General features: G+C 34.2%; 1 protein-coding gene across 2 annotated transcripts in view; it reads right to left on the reverse strand.

Annotated features, from left to right (window-relative positions):
• Positions 1-20,977, reverse strand: part of BABAM2 (BRISC and BRCA1 A complex member 2) — a 2,993,168-nt gene that overhangs the window by 275,115 nt on the left and 2,697,076 nt on the right. For both annotated transcript variants that reach the window (XM_044085207.1, XM_044085201.1), the window contains exon 11: positions 15,658-15,811. In XM_044085207.1, the coding sequence (XP_043941142.1) occupies positions 15,658-15,811 (154 nt within the window). The remainder of the gene's footprint in view (positions 1-15,657; positions 15,812-20,977) is intronic.

Here is a 20,977-nt window from a genome sequence, read left to right on the forward strand (position 1 = left end):
ATCATAATTACATGTGTGGTAGAAACCAATAGATTTATCTAGCTTTACAATGTATACTTTGTGTAGAATTGTATGTCTTTGCAGTGTTTCCCTTTCTCCGACTTGGATACACAATGTTTATTAACTTGAGAAATCTCTTTTATAAAGTGTAAATTTCTTTCTTTATTGCTGATTCTTCTTAGAACAAACTTTCACTTTAAAGACATAAAGCTTAATTCACTAACAGCTTCTCAGATAAAAAAAAACCAAGGTAAATCCGTTTAACTAACGGTACAACATTCTGAGAAGCTATTTTTTGTCAATCTTACATTCAAGTACAGCCGCGAGCTTTATAAGAGCTGTTTCCACTTTGCTGTTGGAGGTTTTGAACACATGAAAGCATTACACTATTCCGATTTAATAGAACACATAGTATACATAGAACCACAAACTTCTCCATCTTAGCTTAGTGAGTATATATAAAAACATCACACACCATACTCATATAAGCTGGTAACCATGACAACCAGAGCAATGCAAAATGTCCATTTATAATGGAAGCACAGGGTCTTTCTATGTGAAGCTTAGATTAGACAAAGCTTCACTAAACATAGAGAATTTATGTAAAATAAACATAGACAGTAACTGCTTCATTATAGTTGATTCTACCCTGTAGATAGGTGCTTGAAACACATAACTAAATGACAAAGCTCACTTCTAACAGAAGACAAAGCATACCTAGAATCATGAACTTCACCAGCTCTGTACAGTGAGTATTCCTTAAAACATTGCACAACATATTCATATAAGCTGGGAAGCAGGACAACAACTTGTGTAACGCAACATAAACATTTTATAATGGAAACAGAGAGTATTACTTAATGTGAAGCTTAGATTAAAAAATGTGTTTCTAAACATAGAGGTTTTATGTAAATAAATAATGACAATTGCAATTACATCATTATACCTATTTCCACCTCGCAGATAAATCCCTGAAACACATAACATGATAATGTTTTCTAGCTAAAGGAACACACAGTATATCTAGAATCATAGATTTCACAAGCTTTGCTTAGTAAGTTTCTATTAAAACATCATACAATATATTCATATAAGCTGGTTACCATGACAACTTGTGCAACGCAAAATACTCATTATATAATGGAAACGTAGAGTTTTACTCTATGTGAAGCTTAGTTAGGATAAAGCTTCTTTAAACATTGAGGTGTTATGTAAAGCAAACACTATCAATTGCAACTGCTTCATTATTGCTGTTTCCACCTCGCAGATGAAACACAGAATATTATGATAATGTCTTTCTTTCTAACAGAATACATAGTGTATCTAGAATCCTATCTTCTCCAGTTTTGTTTCGCGAGCATCCATGGAAATATTGCATAATGTATTCAAATAAACTGGTTACCAAGACAATTTAGGTAATGCAATATCCCAGATATGTAATGGAAACACAGTCTTGCTCTATGTGAAGCTCGGTTTAGACAAAGTCTCTCCAAATACGGTGATTTTATGTAAAATAAACTTTGACAAATGCAACTGCATTATTTCAGCTGTTTCCACTTTGTAAATAGATGTCTGAAACTTATAAGATATGATACTGTTTTCAAACTAACAGAATACACAGTTCACCTAGAATTATGAATTTTGTCAGCTTTGCTTAGCGAGAATATGTTAAAACATCGCACATTGTATACACAAAAGCTGGCTACCATGGCAAATTGTGAAGTGCAATATGCTTGCTACATAATGGAAATGCTGAGTCTTTCTCTATGTGTTGCTTAGTTTGACAAGTTTCTCTAAACATGGAGCTTCTATATAGGATTAAACATTGACAATGCATTAAAGTGCAAAAACACACAGACATTTCATTCACTTCTAAATTAGACAATATCTTTGTTTTTTCTTTTTAATATATTCTCTCTTCTTGACTCTCTATAAATAAAAGAGGAGGGAGGAAATGAGAAGAGAGAGGGAGAAAAAGAAAAGAAAAAAAGAGAAGAAAAAGGAAAATTAAACTGACATTTCTCATTTTAAACAATAATTGGGGACACTACTTTTCACAGACATATGAATGCAGAATAATCTATCTTAATGTTAGTGAGAACACTGTCAAAATGTCTCACACTATCTTTATTATAGACAGCTATCATGAATCATTTTAAGTGTTCTATGTCCATTTTATTTAAAGACAGATCATTACTTGGATTTATAAAATAGACATGTTAGACAGCTAACAGATGAGGTGGTTTCTTGAAAAGAAATACTTGAAAAATGTACACAAGCTCTGGAATAGGCATGCATGCTCTCATGTAATTCCTCACTAATTATTCCTATTAACTGAGAGGTGCCAGTCCCCCATACAAATTAACTTCCTTACATCCACTTGTTTGATACAATTTAAATAGATTTTTATATGAATAAACACATTTCATTTTATGAATATAGTAAAAGGTTGCAACTATTCAATAGCTTTAATTATTTATGATGTTTCACTGCACCCAACTGTATATATTTACATAGAATGGAACATATTAGAGCTCTGTAAACAGTTCTGAATCTAATTTAAAATATAACATGTCAATGCTTAATGGCTGTATTCAATATAGTAATATTTTCTTTGAAGTGGGAATACATTGCACTCTTTTTCAGAATCATAAAGAACAAATCTTTTGCTGCATATTAGTTAATTGTTGTAGTATCACTATATTCAAGATGTTATTTCTACTTAGAAATATAGATCGTATATAAAAATAAGGTAGTATTGTTAGCAACATATAGCTTGTACAAATATCGCCAACACTAAAGTGTTATTGAGCAGTCTTTTATACTGTCCAAAGTAATAGTCCATGGCAATAGTTTATTCTTAGTTTGCTTAATTGAATATAAACAGAACAAAATCAATAATAGCAACATAAAAATATATGACAATATTCTATACGAAAAGAAACGTTACAAAAATGTATATAATCACTTGAATATTATGTTAATAGTACACAAATATTTTTATACTTTGAGTTGATTTCCAAACAAATCACAAATACATGTATAAAGTGCTATTTATTTTTATTTATTTATGTATTTATTTCTTATTACATTTGCATATAACTGGAATAATCTCATTGTTAATCTAAATTTGCTATATTCACACAAGATGCATTGTATTATAGAATGTGAACATTAGCAACTAATATACAATTACTCAAAGTTCCTTTCTTGCAAAGCAAATATTAATACTCCTAATTAAAGGAAACTCTATTAATACATAAAGAAATGTCAACTTGGAAATGAATTAACAAACACTCAATTGGCGCTATTATTAATGTATAATACATTATTAATTTATGTAATTAAGTTTTTAAAGCTCTATAAATAGTAAATACCTACAGGAGGGAACATCTCCAAATGTAATCTGTAATTTTAATGATTAAAGTAATCTACAAGAATTCATCATTTATTAAAATGTAAAATTAACTTGAGAATATGCAATTAAGTCTCCATACTAACTTCATTCTAATGACATTTTTCTTAATAATTAACATTATTAACATCACTTCTCATTTATAAACATCATATCTTCAAGAACTCCAAACTGGAGCTCAGAGACACTTGCATTTCTTCAATCTTGCTGTTAGACCTGAGGGATAATCTGATTGAACATTTCTGTTCTATCAGATCAGGAGTACATTTCACTCCATGTTTATTAAAGGGATTATCAAACTCACCATTTACTTGGTTAAATATGTTTAATGATATGTTTTTTTATTTTCTCTTTTCTTTATTGGCCTATACTGAAACCTACTTTATGTTATCTAATTGGAAAACTCAGTCTGAATATATTGCATAACATCAACAATTTAGTTACACAGTCTCTAAGTAATGAAATAATTCTGAACATGTCCCTAATCATAATTGCTACATGAACATACACAAAAATGATGGATTTAACCTTACTTTCTCTAAATATTAATGGATTAAATAATCCACAGAAAAGATCAAATTTACTAAGATACCTAAAATTACCCACTTTAAAACTAATGATAAATACATTTGGAAGCCAAATGAATATTTAAAACTATCTCAATCTTCATATAACAAAAAAACTAGAGGAGTTTTAATACTTTGGAGAAAAAATGTAACTAACCCTCAGATTATTTATAATTACGAAGATAAAGAAGGTCCATTATCAATTGTAATAATAAGACTTAATAACATAATCTGGACACTGGAAAATATATACTGGTTCCCTGGCATAGGGTTAAGCACAGTCAAAAAAGATATAGACCTTATTAACAAAGCATATAAGGGCAACCTGATAATAAGATGAGATTTTAATTGCATTCTGAATAATTCAGAGACCACTAACAAAATAAATCTCCATCTTACCCCTATAGGGAAAGCCCTTAAGAAATAGGTTCATAGGTTCATAGATTAGTACTAGACTAACTGCCCTTGTGAGCCATTTTAAGCCTAGCCAGTTATCCCTTGTGAGACTCAAACACTGCACCTTGTGTTTGTAAGGCAAACACCTTAACCATTAGGCTACTCTCCCAATCCAATAAACATAGATTCATAGATTAGTACTAAGCTAACTGCCCTTATGAGCCATTTTAAGCTTGGCCAATTATCCCTTGTGAGACTTAAACCCTGCACCTTGTGTTTGGAAGGCAAACACCTTAACCATTAGGCCACCCTCTCAACCCCTCTAATTAATACATATAGGTACAAAGAAACCAACTCTTTACTGTTCTCTCACCGAGATCACAGATTTAATACCCAAACAAGAATAGACAAAATCTATATATCCCAAGACTTAAATATGAAAATAGTCAATTCTTCCATAACCCCATGTTCTTTTTCAGATCACAATACACTTATACTCAAATTTCAAACAAACGTTAAGAGATTAACCTATGCAACAAGAATTACAGCTTATATTACTAAAATAAAACAATTCAAGCCACGGTTAGACTCAGAAGTCCAATACTTCTTAGATACTAACTATTCTGAAAATACAAACATGGTAATGTTATGGGATACCCTGGAAGGCATTCTTATACTGCAGAATTCTTACTTGGTTCAAAAGTAAAACAAAAGAATGGGAATCAGAATTATATAATATTCAAAAACAAATCCCCAAAATTAATATCAATTATTCAAGAGATTCCAACACCAAAAAAAAAAAAAAGAAAAAAAGAAATTGAGGAATTTAACAAAAAATAGAATGACATTTTAACTCACAAATTTAACTTGGCATTAGAAAAATTAAAACTCAATTCATATTTCGCATCACCAAAACACATGCACAATCTAGTAATGAGATAAAAAGACAAATCATTAAAAATAATATCACAATTATTTTTCATGATGGAAAAAAAAAATTAAAAAGTATCAAATACAAGTGACATTTTTGAAGCTTTTAAATTTCATTACTTTGGACATAATAGGAATAACAACATCCAATTCAACTTCTTAGACATGGATATAAATCTTTCTAAAATAAAAAAATACTGGAAAAATTAAAAACAGAAATTCAAAAACAAATCTCCCTCAAAGAAACAGCTGTAAGAATTAAGAAAAGCAAAAACAATAAAGCTCCAGGTATTGATGGAATCATAATTGAATTATATAAAATATTTCCAAACTCAGCAATTTCAATTTTTCATAAAACCCTAAATGAAATACAAACACAAAACATAATTCCACCCTCATGGAGATATTCACTAATCACAACCATAAAAAAGGAAAATAAAGAACCTAGTCAATGCAGTTCATACAGAACAATCTCATTACTCAATAATGATTATAAAATATGTATGTCTATTGTAGTTAAGAAAATTAAAAAATCGTTGATACACATCATAAATGAAGACCAAACAGGATTTATTTACAATAGACATACTTATGATAATATTCAAATAATTTTAACCCTTATAGACATTCTAAACAGAGATAATCAAGAAGCCCTTATAATTACATTAGACATAGAAAAAGCTTTTGATACACTAAAATGGGACTATCTTTTCAAAGCTCTAGAAATTTATGAATTTCCCCTCCATTTCATCAATCTGATAAAAAATATATATAAAAATTATTTTGCTTATGTAAAACATGGTTCATTTACCTCAGAAGCCATTGAAATAACCAAATGTACAAAAACAAGGATGCCCTATGTCCTCATTTTATTTGCCCTATTAATAGAATTATTTGCATCAATAATATGTTGCAATCCAATATATATATATATATATATATATATATATATATATATATATATATAAACAGTTCAACTCCAAAATTATGCTTTTTGCTGATGATATACTCCTTATCCTATCTGTTTTAGAAGAATCTATACAGGAATTAGACTTACAAGTTGAAAAATTTGTTCTTAATTCAGGCCTTCGTGTTAGCAAATTAAAATCCAATTATATGTTATTGAATAAGAAAAGTTATTTCCATTTAAACACAAATCATATAGTTGGTAATCGGGTTTCTTCTGTAGAATATTTGGGGATTATCCTATCTGAAAGCATTGACACAACTTTAACCTTAAACTATAATAATATTATAAACTCTATAAAAACAGAAAATTGGAATAAATTATATTTAAAATTAGAAGATAGATTGCAATTAATAAAAATGGGATTACTCCAAAAATAAAGCTATTCCCATGATTTCTAATAAAAAGTTTTTAAGAGAGATAAATAAAATTTGTTTAAACTTCCTTTGGTTCCCAAAAAGAAACAGAATAGCCTTCCCACATCACCTTAGACCTTGGGAATTAGGAGGAATTAACTTTCCAGATTTAGAGACCTATATTAAAGAAACTATTTTCAAAATAGTCATAAAATTGGATAAATCCAAAATGTTCTTCTGCTTGGAAGACTTTGCATACTATTATTTTTAAAATGAAAATAAAATAACAAAAAAAATGTTACTAAACAATCAAAATAATACTTTGGCACATGTGTCATCTTCCAATATAACACAACAAGACCCACTAATCTATACTATACAAATTACATTTACAACTTATTTAGAAATTTTATTAACACCAATGTAGACATAAAATTATGGCTTGAGCTTTTAATGCCCTTTAGTACTACAAAAAATGTTATTAATAAAATTTGTAAGAATACTCTTACTAATTGGGAAATAAAAAAAATACTTGCTGGCAGCACTGTATAAAGGATCAGAAAGTACAAGACAGTCAACGAATAAATATATTTGATATATCAAATGCAGACTGGATAGTGCTTCAAAGTATTCTATCTTATGCTCAAGATCTATGCAGAATAATTAATAACTCATCCTTTAAAACGAAGCCTACACTCATAAATTACAAGTACGAAGTAATATATAATAATTATAATTGGACAGATTCAATATCAAAATTATATAAAATCCTAATAACTTATAAAGTCAAACCCAATCAGAATTATTGGAACTTCATAAAAAAAAGGACAATCAATAAATGTATCAATTGAAAGCAAAACCAATCTATTATACTCCATTAAATTAACATCTAACTTACAAGTTTGGAAAATTTTCACATTGGAAGATTTTCACAGGAAATGTCTGCATAGAGCCTGTTATACACCCATCAAGATAGCTAAATTCAATTCATCCCAAAATGTTACATGTTGGAGATGTTAATTAAGTTATGAAGCAGACTGGTCACATACTTTATATGATTGTAATACTATTAAAAAATATTGGGAAGAGATAAGTAAATTTCTTCAAGCCATCTATACAGAATCATTTGTATTAACTAAGTCTCTAATTCTTTTAAATGTTAATGAAAAAACAGAAATGTACAAAACCGATCATTATCTGCTATGGACTACACTAGCAGTAGCTAGAAAGTGCATCACAAGAAAATGGAAATCCTCCGCCGAACTCACCATTGAAGATTTATTGAACTTAATGAAAGAAACAGTGCTAATGGAAATAAAAGTCAAGAAACTGAAAATCTCTCCTAAAACATGGATCAATAATCCTTGGAATAAAATTCTTCCTCTTATTGAAACATTAAAAATGGACACACTCTCTTCTATAAGAGATTAAAGAGATAAATAAATCACTTGAAATATGTAACTTTAACATTTTCACATATGTTTTTTCCTTTCTTATTTAGGCGTTTTGTAAATATTGTATATAGAATGTTATTTTATTTAATTCATCTAGAAAATGTAATCATTGTTATTCTTGAAAAACAAAAATAAAAATTTGTTTGAGTAAAATGAAAAAAAAAAACAGTGCTTTATTTTGTCTGGATCCACCCAGCTTGGACTTTTGGACAATTTCACTAAGAGTATATTATATTAGCATCTATCATACCACAAAGTTAATATGAACAAAAGCTGAACAAAGTTCAGAAAGGAAATCTTCAGAAGATTTAATGCTAATACTGGAAAGTGCCTTGACATCAGGGAATAAAGTCAAAGCTATAACTGAATTTATTATTTTCATTCTAACTTACAGCTTTGGTGTGACTGACTGGCCCCAAACAACACTGAATCAATTGGACAAGAAAACAAGAAAATATTTCATACTTATCCAATGTTACATAAAAAACAGTGCATCCTAACATTATACAGCTCTCACACTCAAAGGATAGGGTTGGTGAAATGGTTAAGGTCTTCACCTCTCAGACAAAATGTACAGGTTTTGATTCCAGCCTCTGGTCACTGCCTGGTTACTGGATAGGCTTGTAATAGTCTGCAGAAAAACTGTCTAGCATTTACCTATGAACTCATTAAAACTGACCAGGTATAAATCAGCAGTTGTGAGACTGCATACATATTTGCTGATATCAACAGATACAAACCCACTGAAATTTCCAATGCATGAAGATAAAAAGTCTAACATGACATCTTTGCTTTGTTTAGCAAAAGTGTATCAGAACAGAATAGGAATAAAAATCAAACCAAAAGTAGATATGAATTAGACAGTAACCGAAAGTACCAAAAAAAAAAAAAGAATGCAGAGAAAAGGATAAGAAGGAAAGGAATGAAAACTTAAAAGTCCACTAATAAAGTGCCAAGTAAAGAGAACTCTTAAACAACCACATGTTGTCCACGACTTGACACAGGAATGGGTATGGAGAGGTGAATTTAAACCAAAAGATGAAGGTGTAGTACTAGCACCCTAAGACTGTGGGCTATGCACACAAGTGATTTACAAATTATATTGTAAAAGTGTCAGGAACAGACAAATGCAGGTTTTGTAAAACAGAACTGGAAACAGCTGCACACCTCATTGCTGGGTGTGATACATCTATGACTAGGGGTCTGTATAGTGAAAGGCACAGTAATGTGGTAAGACTGTTGCACTGCATATTGTGCAAACACTATAACACAGAAGTAGGTGAAAAGCACTGGAAACATGAAACACCCAGTATCAACAATGATAATGTTTGGATTAAACTATACACAAATGCCCTGTGCAATCGCTTATACAAATGTATTGACACTGCTGTACCTGATAGGATCAAAACAAGATCCTCAACAAAATACAAGCCTCCCTGGTGGAAATCTAGCATTAATAAGTTATACAACAAGAGGAAGAAGTTGCTGTATAAGAATAAAAAAACAGAGGTCCCAGCAGTAGAACACCATTATCTGCTTGAACATACAAATAAGACAACTTGTAAAATCCTCTAAGTGCAACTTTAAAAAAAAAATAGCAACCATAACTAAGGATGACCATAAGGCATTCTTCAGCTATATCCATAACCTAAAAGGTAGGACCCAGACTGTGTGCTAACTAGCTGTGGATGGGATCACACACACACACACTGATCATGGGAAACTAATTACCCTATTAGCTGACAGGTTTGGTGAAAATTTCACCCCCATGGTCCCTGCAAACATTGCACAAAGTATTCCCTCAACATCTCTCCCACACCTTGTATCTCCAAAGTGCAAGTCATTAATGCTCTTTTCAAGGCCAAAAACACAGCCTCTGAAAGACCGGATGACATACCAGTGTGGATTTTAAATGGTCTAAAACGTGAGTTAGCAACTCCATTAGGTATTCTCTTCAACCACAGCCTGAGTACTGCTTTTGTCCCTGCTGAATGGAAAACAGCAAACATCATCCTTACTGTATAGTGAAAGGCACAGTAATGTGGTAAGACTGTTGCACTGCATATTGTGCAAACACTATAACACAGAAGTAGGTGAAAAGCACTGGAAACATGAAACACCCAGTATCAACAATGATAATGTTTGGATTAAACTATACACAAATGCCCTGTGCAATCGCTTATACAAATGTCCCTGCTGAATGGAAAACAGCAAACATCATCCTTACTGTATAGTGAAAGGCACAGTAATGTGGTAAGACTGTTGCACTGCATATTGTGCAAACACTATAACACAGAAGTAGGTGAAAAGCTTACTTATCTGTAAGGTCATTGAACAAATTATCATGGACCTTACAAATAAGGATATCGGTGATCTCCAAACCCTTGATCCGACACAGTCTGGTTTTGTCAAAGGGAGTTTATGCCTGCCAAACCTATTGGACTTCTTAGAAAATATCACCACAGCCATAGACGAAAGCAAATCTGTCGGTACAGCCTACCTTGACATGGCCAAGGCCTATGACACAATCCCACATTCGAGCATCATTGATAAACTCTCCCAGTTGAATATTAACCCTTATGTCATCGGTGGGTTAACTGGCTCACTGACAGATCACACTCAGTCAAAGTTGGGGACTTTACCTCAACCAGCAGACATGTCACCAGTGGGGTTCCACAGGGGGTCAGTGCTGGGCCCCTTATTGTTTGGAATATACTTCTCAGAAGTTCAGGCCAAAACAGAGGGGCTGTGTTGGACTAAGTTTGCTGACAACTGAAAATTAGGTACAATCACTGAATCTCCAAACAATGTCAATATACTTCAAGAGGGACATACAAACGAATAACTGGTGCCAAAGCCATGGACTCAGTGCTAAAAAATGCATTATATCCCTGCAGACTATCATATAAATAATAATACTCTCAGTAACAACACAGTAGTGAGAGACTTTGGAACGCAAGTTGACTGCAGCCTAAACTTTGATCAGCATGTGTCTACTGTGGTAAGGAAAGCATTCTACTTCCCACACCTCATTAGCAAAGGCATTGCCTCAAGAGTGAAAGAGGCCATAACTCCCTGTACTCGACCCTCATCCGGCCAATAATTGAGCACAATGCTCCCTTTGGTATGTACCTTACCAGGCAACTGCAGCAACTTGAGAAACCGCAGATATTTATAACCAAGAAAATTCAGGTTCTCCAGCACTTCATACACTGACAGACTGAAGTCACTGTCACCGTACTAAGGAACGTACAGACTACTTGGAGGAGACTTGTGCCTAGCCTACAAAGCAATCTTGGATCCAAACCTAATGTAAATGCTGCACATCTGCAAGTCAAATGGGACAAGGGTCACTCGCTCCAGGGATCCTAACCTGGCCTGCAACATAAATAGGACCTGCTGGACAGACAGGTATGTCTCTCAGAGGTTGCCACTCCTCTGGAAGAGGCTACCAGTTCACATCAAACAGAGCTCCTCTATGACCCTGTTTAAGCATAACCTGGATGACTGGATGGGAAACTGTAAATTCCTGCTGGGAATTTCACCTATGACCCTCCTAGATATGGGCAGTCATTGCTAACCAAGATCTCGAGTTTTGGCAAGATCCTTTATATTGGATTTCTCTAGTATTACATTGGGTACACATGGCTACCCTTATAAAGACCTTTGTGTCAATAGCCCAGTAACAACCTATGAACCTAAATAAAGCCAATACCAACAGTTCAGAAAACAGATGCAAGAAAACCAGATACAGTAGCCCAAGGGGAAAAAAAAGACAAAAGTAGCATTAGCCACTGAAATTGTCACATTAGGGTCTTACATACTGAGGCCCACAAAATCATAAAATACCATGATTTGCAAGCCAGAATAACAGCAATGTGGAAGAAAGATATCCATGCAGTTCCAACAGATATGGGAGAAACAGGACTAATAAGACTAATAAAATATTATTTACAGTCATACTTAAATATGTTTCCAGTACATGCAACCCCTGTACAAACTTCAGGAGGAGGCACTTCTGGGTAAATTGCAGGTTGTGAATTTCATGATTTCTAATTATAACATGACTAAGGAATAATCTCCATTTCCGTCAAAGCATTAGAAACTCAAAACATTTGGAGAAATGAAAAATAAGGCCAAAACAATGAAGTACCCAAAAATTACATTTTACACAACTTAAAAATTACAAATATACTACTTTCTGAAAATGGGAATACAAAACCTTGCTAATCTAATTTGTATGCATTGTATGGGCATTAAAAGAATAGAAACATATTTCTAGAAACATTGTAGACTAAACTAGTGGGATATCACGTAGAGATTGATTCATGGTAGCAGAAACTGACATCCTTACAGTTTTCTCATAATTTAAGGATAGTGCCATTACAGACTATACATTACTCAAAACTATTTTACTTTAGATCTCACTTGAGCATACCCGGCAGTAATCAGTAACAAATTATTTACATGAACAGCAACAGATTATTTTCCCCTCTTTGTTGTTATTCTAAATAAAACAGCAGATAATCTGAACAACACTGCCCTTATTGCCAGAAAAAATAATGTGGGAGACAAGGGACATCCCTATCTTACTTATGTAAAATGGATATAAAAAAGACAGCCCATTAAGTATACTGATGCTTTTGCATTCTAGCAAAGACTGTACATTAACATACTGCACTGATATGGTATTCACTAATATTATAAAAATTTGCAACATTAAACTCTATTCAACAGATCAAAAGCTACCATTGTATCATTAGTAGTTAATGATATGTCAATCTGTATAAGTTTCTTTAGCAAAACACCATCATCTGTAACAGAATCATAATGTCCGTCAAGAATCATAATGCGTGTCATTTTTCTCTCTCGATAAAAATCAAACTGGTTTGGGTGCATTATAACAGTTAAACTGTTTACAACTCCTATGCTAAGCAGTTCTCTAGTTATTTTATATTTATAATTACGAACATAAAAGGGTCCGTAATCTGCAATTCTCAAACTTGAGTTGCTGTCCTTTTTTTCAAATATGAACTGAAAAGACACAGTTTTACATGATCATGGAGAGTTAAAGATGTTAGCAGAAATTAAGGCAGAATATTATGCCTAGTACAGTGATGACCTATGGCATGGTTTGAGTAAATTCATTTCTATTTTGTTAGCATCAAGAAAGACTGCCTGCCACTAAGATACATAGCATGGTGTCTGAAAGAAAGATGTACAAGATATGTGACTTTGGACCTCAGGAAGCTAAAGATATTTACATTTTGGTTTTGGAAATATGCATATTTTGTCATTATTCTACATACAACTCCTCCCTGATTGCAATAACTGGTAGTTTGGTTCAGTATTCTTAATACGCATTGAAAATCTAGAGTCTAAGATGAATATGCAGTTAAAGGCATTAGCAAAAATGAAGGTATAATATTTTGCTTGATATAACAATGTACAAAATAAGGTATGTTTTATTGTCAGCATACATATTAAATAGGGTGAATGAAAATATGACAAAGTGTCAAGTACCAAAGTACAGATGAAGGTGTGTGAAATACATGTGATATGAGAGTTTGGGTTAAAGGCGGAAAAAGATCTTGCCAAGTCTTCAACAACAGGTATGAAAATTGTAACATTTTTAACAGTTTTGAGTATACCTTGTATGGCAAGTTTATTGCACATGGCTTACTGTCACTGCCAAGCAAATGAGAGAAAAAACAAGGACATGACATCAGCCTGCAGCATTTTAAATGAAGAGAACTGAAGATATTATAATTTGCTACTATATATTATCGTACATAATTCTCACATTTCTATGAATATTAAGGGACAAATACTACACGGATGGTACAGTAAAGTGTCAGCATAAAAGATAACATCGTTGTGAGCAAATAGGGCACTGACAAATGGTATCTTTTATGCATCTGTAAATACGCAATGGTTTATGTCTCAGATTATGTAAATATATATTTTTCATATTTGCGTCAATATTTCAGTAAGTGAGCATGACAAGATGGTGGTGAGGTATCATTCTGAAGCAGACATAAGTCCAGACAATTATGCATTAATATAGGACCTCTACCAAGTATGCCTGCAGAGATACAACAGCTCATGTTTCAGATATGAAAAATGACATTTGGCTAAATATTTCTGCAATGGTGTATGGCTACAAAATAGGTAAGGTACAGCTTCGAAACTGACATCAGTTTGAACAAATTTTCATTGACATATGAATTCTATCTAGTACACTTGTAGTGCTATTAGAGTCTGTCAAATTATAAGAATTTTTATTTTCAGCATCTCAGTAAGCTGACATGGCAAAATGTTGCTTGAGGTCTCATTCTGAAGTTGACATCTAGACAAAAAATAATTTACAGATACAAGGTGGCTGGTTGGTATTGTTATCGATGTATTGTCACTTGTTTAATATGCATAAAAGCTGCAGTTATTGCAAGTTATACAATCATGGTTAAAGTTTTCACCTCACAAATATAAGATACAGTGTTTGATTGTGACCTCTGGTTACCTCACAAAATCAGGTCTGCACCTCTGTGCCCACAACAACCTGTAGTAAGTCTACTCCTTATTTACAGGGTTGAGGGGTTGGTATAATGGTTAAGGTGTCTGCCTCACAAAGTATAGGGTCTGATTCTCACCTTTGAAAGGGAAATTGGACAGGTTTAAAATAGTCCAGAAGGGCATTAGCGTAGAACTTACCTATGAACCTTATCCATAAGATGTAGGAGTTGAAATATCAACTGATGCAACACTGCCAGGATCTAGGTGTGAAGAGTAAATATAACATTCACTGTTTTGCATGGCTGTTACAGTTCAAGGGCTATGAACATTTATTTTGAGTACGGTAGTAAAAATAGATTCTCTAAAATCTAGCTCAGGATGCATCACCTTTGTTCCTTAAGCAAAGTTCAGAGCCAGCAATCTTGCATACCTCTGGAAAGAATGATTTAGTGCACAGCATAGTAGCCTCTTAGCAACAAGCTAAATGTCACACTTTTATTAACTGAGATACATAGCTAAGAGCAGGGATTACTGGAAATTAATGAGAAGAGAATTTAATTAACAAGTGTTTTTCAGCCTTGTACTGCTGATAATAAGGAGGACTGTATCACACCTTTCTTTTTTGCCGAAAACCATAGTACTTAAAAAATCTTCTGGCATTTCACATAAAGAAACATCATGACAACAAATGATTCTAGAAAGCATTTTTCTTCTTGTTCGCATAACCGATTACTGATTGTATCAGTGGCAAGTCTTTTCTACGTTTTCTGCAATAGTGATGTGTTGTAGCACCATTTATCACAACGGTTGCAACCCCCACAGCAGCAATTTAATAAGCTCTATAAAGTTGTTAGTTGCTCTACCAACTTATTTATTTTAATATAACTACTGGACAATTTTTATTCTAGTGGTTACAGCAGATAACATACAAGTTGCAAAAGAAATTGATCAACTGCAATCTACAGCTACCTCAAAATTAGGTACCTAGTGGTTTACCTGTCAAACACATTTAACAACAAAAATGGCAATGGCTACAAAGCTATTACTCAAATTAACTTACTTTGCTCTCTTTGCCATCTCGTTTCCATCCCACCGTGGGCTGTAAGGATAGTCTTTCTGGGTTTGGGAGTAGAGTTGCCCACTGTTGGTGAAGTGATAGACGGACTGAAATGTCAAAGAAGGCTGGTCACGTGGGAAAAACAGTGGCAGATCAACTATAGATTATAAAAAAAAAAAACAGAATTATGATTCGCCTTAAGGAAATCACTAACTTGCCTACCTGGAGAAGGAAAAGGGATGATTAGATATACTGGCTTCTAAGTAACTAGGTGAAGTCATATTATTTAATTTCAGGCTACCAATATGATACTAATCTTTATGGTACTGCAGACTATTTCTTAAGTTAATAAAAAGACACATCTTACAACACATATATGCATGTAGAGTCAAAATGAGCCACAGCTCAATTTTTTTTTTTAACAATGCAGTCAACTACCTAGGCCCACCGGGTGAAAATGATTTGCTTACTGCTTTCAGAAGATACACAGATATCCACTACAGGTAGGCATGACATAATTAACAAAAATAATCAACTTAACAATAAACATTAAGAACACCAGGAAGGAAGAGTTAAAAATAAAATAAAGTCCATAATGCCCATGTCAGTTAGTATAGGAATTTCTTTATTTGATACTGTGTGATCTGCTTCAAGTACTACAAACAATGCAATGAAAGGAGATTGTGTCTTCTCAGTTGTGGTTTCTGTGCAAGTGATGGGGAAAGGTCTGGTAATGGATTGAAGAGATTTCAATCCAGTTGTACAAACTACATTTGAATATAATAAGTGAAGTACATTGCTTTATGTGGGCTGGACGACAATTCCATTCAAGTGGTATTCTCTGATACATTACTATCCCTCCAATCTGTGCTGTTTATATTGCAAAAGAGACAGAGATCCCTTAATCAGGTGTTTTTGCTACTACTGAACTTGTGAATGTGTAAAATATGTAAACAGGATAGGGTCTGCTGAAGGTTGATAAGTGTAGTCTGCAAGACACCGAGTGGCGGGACAAAACTTTGAAATGGTCAGCACAGTCTTTATAATTTAGGCCCTTGAATTTTTTTTTAGTGAGAAAGTACTGTTGTCATTCCAGTTGTGACAAGCGGTTGAAGAGGTGCATGCATACATACAAATATTACAAGCACGGGCATTAATGCCCTTCTAGCTTGCCAATATACCAGAACACTTGTTCCCATAATAAGTGTCCAGGCTGTTCTTAACTCTGTTCCACACACCAGCTGCTGTCTCAGAGAACCAATTAGTACTCTTCTAATTCCTATAGAATCTTCTACATCGGTTGTCTGATGAGTCTCTAGTACTTTTTGATAACCCCAAACATTCCTAGACAAAGTTGTTACTAAATGCCCTGTGTACCTGCATAAGATCTACTCTTAGATATTTTTAAGAGAGACTCTACAGGTTCAAATATTTAGTCTTTCATAATAACCTGAATTTTCACATCCATGGATGCCCTTGGCATATTTGTGCTGTACTCTCCAGTTTACTCGTGCTTGTTTTCTTATGTTTCCATATTGTTATTCCATACTCAAGTTTGGGTCTAGTGTAACTAACAAACATGACAGCATCATTTTTGATTTTCTAGACTTTATAAATCTTTTTATACAATCTATACTCCTATAACTATCATTAACTGATTGGTTGATATGATTAGAAAAACTCATAGCCGAATCTACCCATATACCCAGGTCCTTAAATGAGTTCATAGTTTGATAGGATGATAATAGGCTATTGGCCCAGAGGCCCTTATAAGCCTAGCCAAGAATGTTGCCCATGTTCTCTCAGAGTCAGCACCTGTTTCCCCTGTCCAGCAGGGACACAGGTGGGATCCCAGGGGTTTATTTTCTGTTTCCCATCCAGTCGTCCAGGTTCCTCTTAAAGAGGGCTACAGAGGTACTCTGCTTTACATAGAGAGGGAGTTTATTCGGGACAAAAATCATCCCGCCAACAAGTTCTACTAATGTCACAGACCAGGTTAAGGCCCTGTGTGCGGGTTGCGCAAGTGGAGTTTGTCTTACGGCAGGGGTGGCTCGAGCTATAGGACTGCAGCCCCCCACCTGTAGAAAGAAAACAAACAAAAACCTAGAAAGAAAGAAAATAAACATAAAAAAATCTCGGGTCCTGGAACTCCGCGCATGCGTGCACGCAGTTCCTGGAACTCAGAACTCAAACTCCACACTGCTGGCACAGCAGTCCGGATAGGGGGAGGGCATCTCTGCCCCGCAGATGCCCAGAAGTCTGGGCGGCGATGTCATCACAGAACAGAGAAACTCCGGACTGCATAGTCTGCAGGCTAGACCAGTTAGGAGGAGAGCTGAGGTCTCCGAACCAATCAGGGGGAGAGTTGAGTTCTCACAAACCAGTCAGGAGTTTTCGCAAACACTAATCAGGAGGGGAGTTGAGTTCTCGCAAGGAATACTAATGGCAATATTATTAGGAGGAGTTTTGAGTTCTCTTGGACTGGTCAGGAGTTCTCGGTTGGAAGGCTCACTACGCTTCGTTCAGGTAAGTGCGTGTGTGTGTAACTGCAGAGTCTTTATAGCAGAACTGTGTGTGTATGTCTTTATAGCATCTGCAGAATGGAACTGCAGAGTCTCTTTATAGCAGAAACTTTTATGGCTTAACTTGAACTGAGCCGCGGAGTCTTGTGTGTATGTCTTTATATTAGAACAGAACTGCAGTCTTTATAGCAGAAACAAAAAGATGATACCGAAACCGGTAAACCAGGACTAATAAACAGACTGGTTTACCGGTTTCGGCATCATCTTTTTATTTTTGGCCGTTGCTTGCACTTACTCTTTATAGCAGAACATTTTATGGCTTAACTTGAATGGAGTCGCAGAGCTTTTAATTTGTGTGTGTGTGTAAAATGCCCCAGCTACATGTGGCTAGAATGAGCTAGACTCAAATCCTGAGCCTTGGGAAGCAGGTAGCTACAGCTTAGCTTCCCTCATACCCACCATCACTTATGAAGTTTTGTTCTGTTCCTCATAATGTCTGTGGTTTTCAGGATTTTAGGCTCCCTACCCACCACCACTTGTGAAATTTTGTTCTGTAACTTCTGTTCCTCATAATGTCTGTGGTTTTCAGGATTTTGAATTCACTAAATAATGACAGGCATTTGAATTTCAGACTTCATATTCTTCAGAAAGTACACTGTAACACAAAACCTTTTATTCTGGAAATTGTCTGTTTATATGATCAATATTTGAAAATTGCCCCTATTTTTGGGGCTGTATAGTAGCTTTGTCCAGGATTTTTGTGCTAAGGTTGACAGCTATGGTGAGAACTCAATTCACTGAATATGTTTGGGGGCTGTATTCCCCCATTATTGTCTTCGTCTAGGTGTTTTGTGCCAAGAGGTTGAAAGCTGTGGTAAGAACGGAATTCACATTTAAGTTTCAGTCTGTCTTTCATGAAACAGCTGATTTGGTATAGTGGTATGTTTCTCTAACTGTAGTGCACAGGGTCCTGTGTTCAAGGTTTGGCAGTGAAATGTATGGTGGTAATGCAACATTTTATTCTAGCAACTTTCAAAGATTATACAAGCAATGTTTAAAATATGTCCCTAGTTTTTGGGCTTTTGTCACACTAATAAATTTTGGCTTCTTCCAGATTTCTTGTGCTTCAAAGTTGACAGATACAGTTGAAGGGATTTTACAAGGAGCTGAGAGCTTGAAGAGAAGTTTAGTGCTGTTTATGCTACATTTGCTTGCATTGTTAATAGCACAACATTGGTAGTGTACTTGCTTTTAATGCAGAAGGCTGTGGGTTATACTCGCACAGTATACACATGCATTGCTGATACTGTACTGTGTTGTACTTTTAAAGGGGGTAGATGCTGCAGTCCTGAGAATGTTCTCTTTGGCAGAGATACCTAGTAATGATGAACCTGTTATCAGTTTGCCATCCATTCCCAATTGCAATATTACTAGCGTATCATTTTGTTTATTGTAACATAGGTAATTTATTCCTGAAGGGCATCAGGCACTTAATTTGTAGATGAAACAATGAAATATAAAGTTGTTTACTGGCAGCAACCTCTTCATTTAGTTACAGATCTCTTTAATGTAGAATTATTTAGATGACTTTTACTTCTACAGAGAGAGTGCACATTTACTGATACTGGTAGATTGTAGAAGTTTGAGTAGACTTTTATGATGGAAATGTTCTGAACTGGGCGATTTTGTCATTATTGGTGCTTGCATTTTGTTTCATTGTTTACTGGAAAAATGTTCAAAACAATAGATTTAAAATGCCCTCTAACAACTGCACTGTATTATACAAGGAATATAATTTAATACGATCAGGAAGGTGTATCAAAGAACACATGCATGTTTCCTGTGCAAGGGGCCTATGATTTGAAAACATCCCAAAGTTAATCTTTGGGCAGATGTATTTTCTTTAAATGTGGGTTTCAAAGCTGTTTCAATGAATGCAAGTTTCAAGGGCAGAGAAGTTTTAATGCTAACCGATACCACCGATATTTTAAAATACAATACTTTAAGTCCAGCAGGACTTAATCAAGAATGTAATTGGAGATGTCTTTTATGAATTTGTTTTTAAATAACACTGCTTTAAATATTATAGAAATTGATTAATTGATGTTGATTGATTGATGTTTGGTAAGAAGCATTCAATGAAGTTACTTTGGAACAACTCTGCTAAAGGCTTGTATAAGCCGAGGCACTAGAGCAGTGATTTGAAGCATTCTGTTTTAAATAAAACGGTAGAGATTTGCTGGTTGCTTCTTCATTTTATGTGGTGAAATAAGTTTTAATGCTAAGTCTATTTTCATTGTGAGACTGCATTGCTTTATTTAGCAGATGTCTGTTGTTAGTGTAAAATAAAACTTTTAAATGAATTTCAAATCATTGTAGAAGTAAAGCAGTATGTACATTATAGTGTTTATGGTATATGGGGTGAAATAGCCATGTAATGAGACACTGGAATAGCTGCAGGGGGAGGCCCCATTCCACCATGATTTTGTGAGGGGGAAGGGTGGCAAACTCAGATAGCCCTGGCTGAACTATATCTCTCAGCTGTCCAAATTTTTGCAGAATGAACAGATTTTTTGCTTCTTATTTTTGGTTTGTTCCTCCTAAAATTTGTGGTTTTCTGGCAAATCATTTAGGAATGAAGTTATTAAACAATGAAAGACATTGAGTTTCAGACCCTACTATTCTATTATCTTTCTAAGTTCATAAGAGCAATATTTAAAAAAATGTCCTTATTTTTGGGCCTTTGTCCCACTTCTGTTTATGCCTTTGTCCATATTTCTTGCTATGAGGCTGAGAGGTAT

The sequence above is a fragment of the Protopterus annectens genome, chromosome 1.part1, assembly GCF_019279795.1.
Source record: "Protopterus annectens isolate FY-2018-M chromosome 1.part1, PAN1.0, whole genome shotgun sequence".
Classification (NCBI taxonomy): Eukaryota; Metazoa; Chordata; order Ceratodontiformes; family Protopteridae; genus Protopterus; species Protopterus annectens.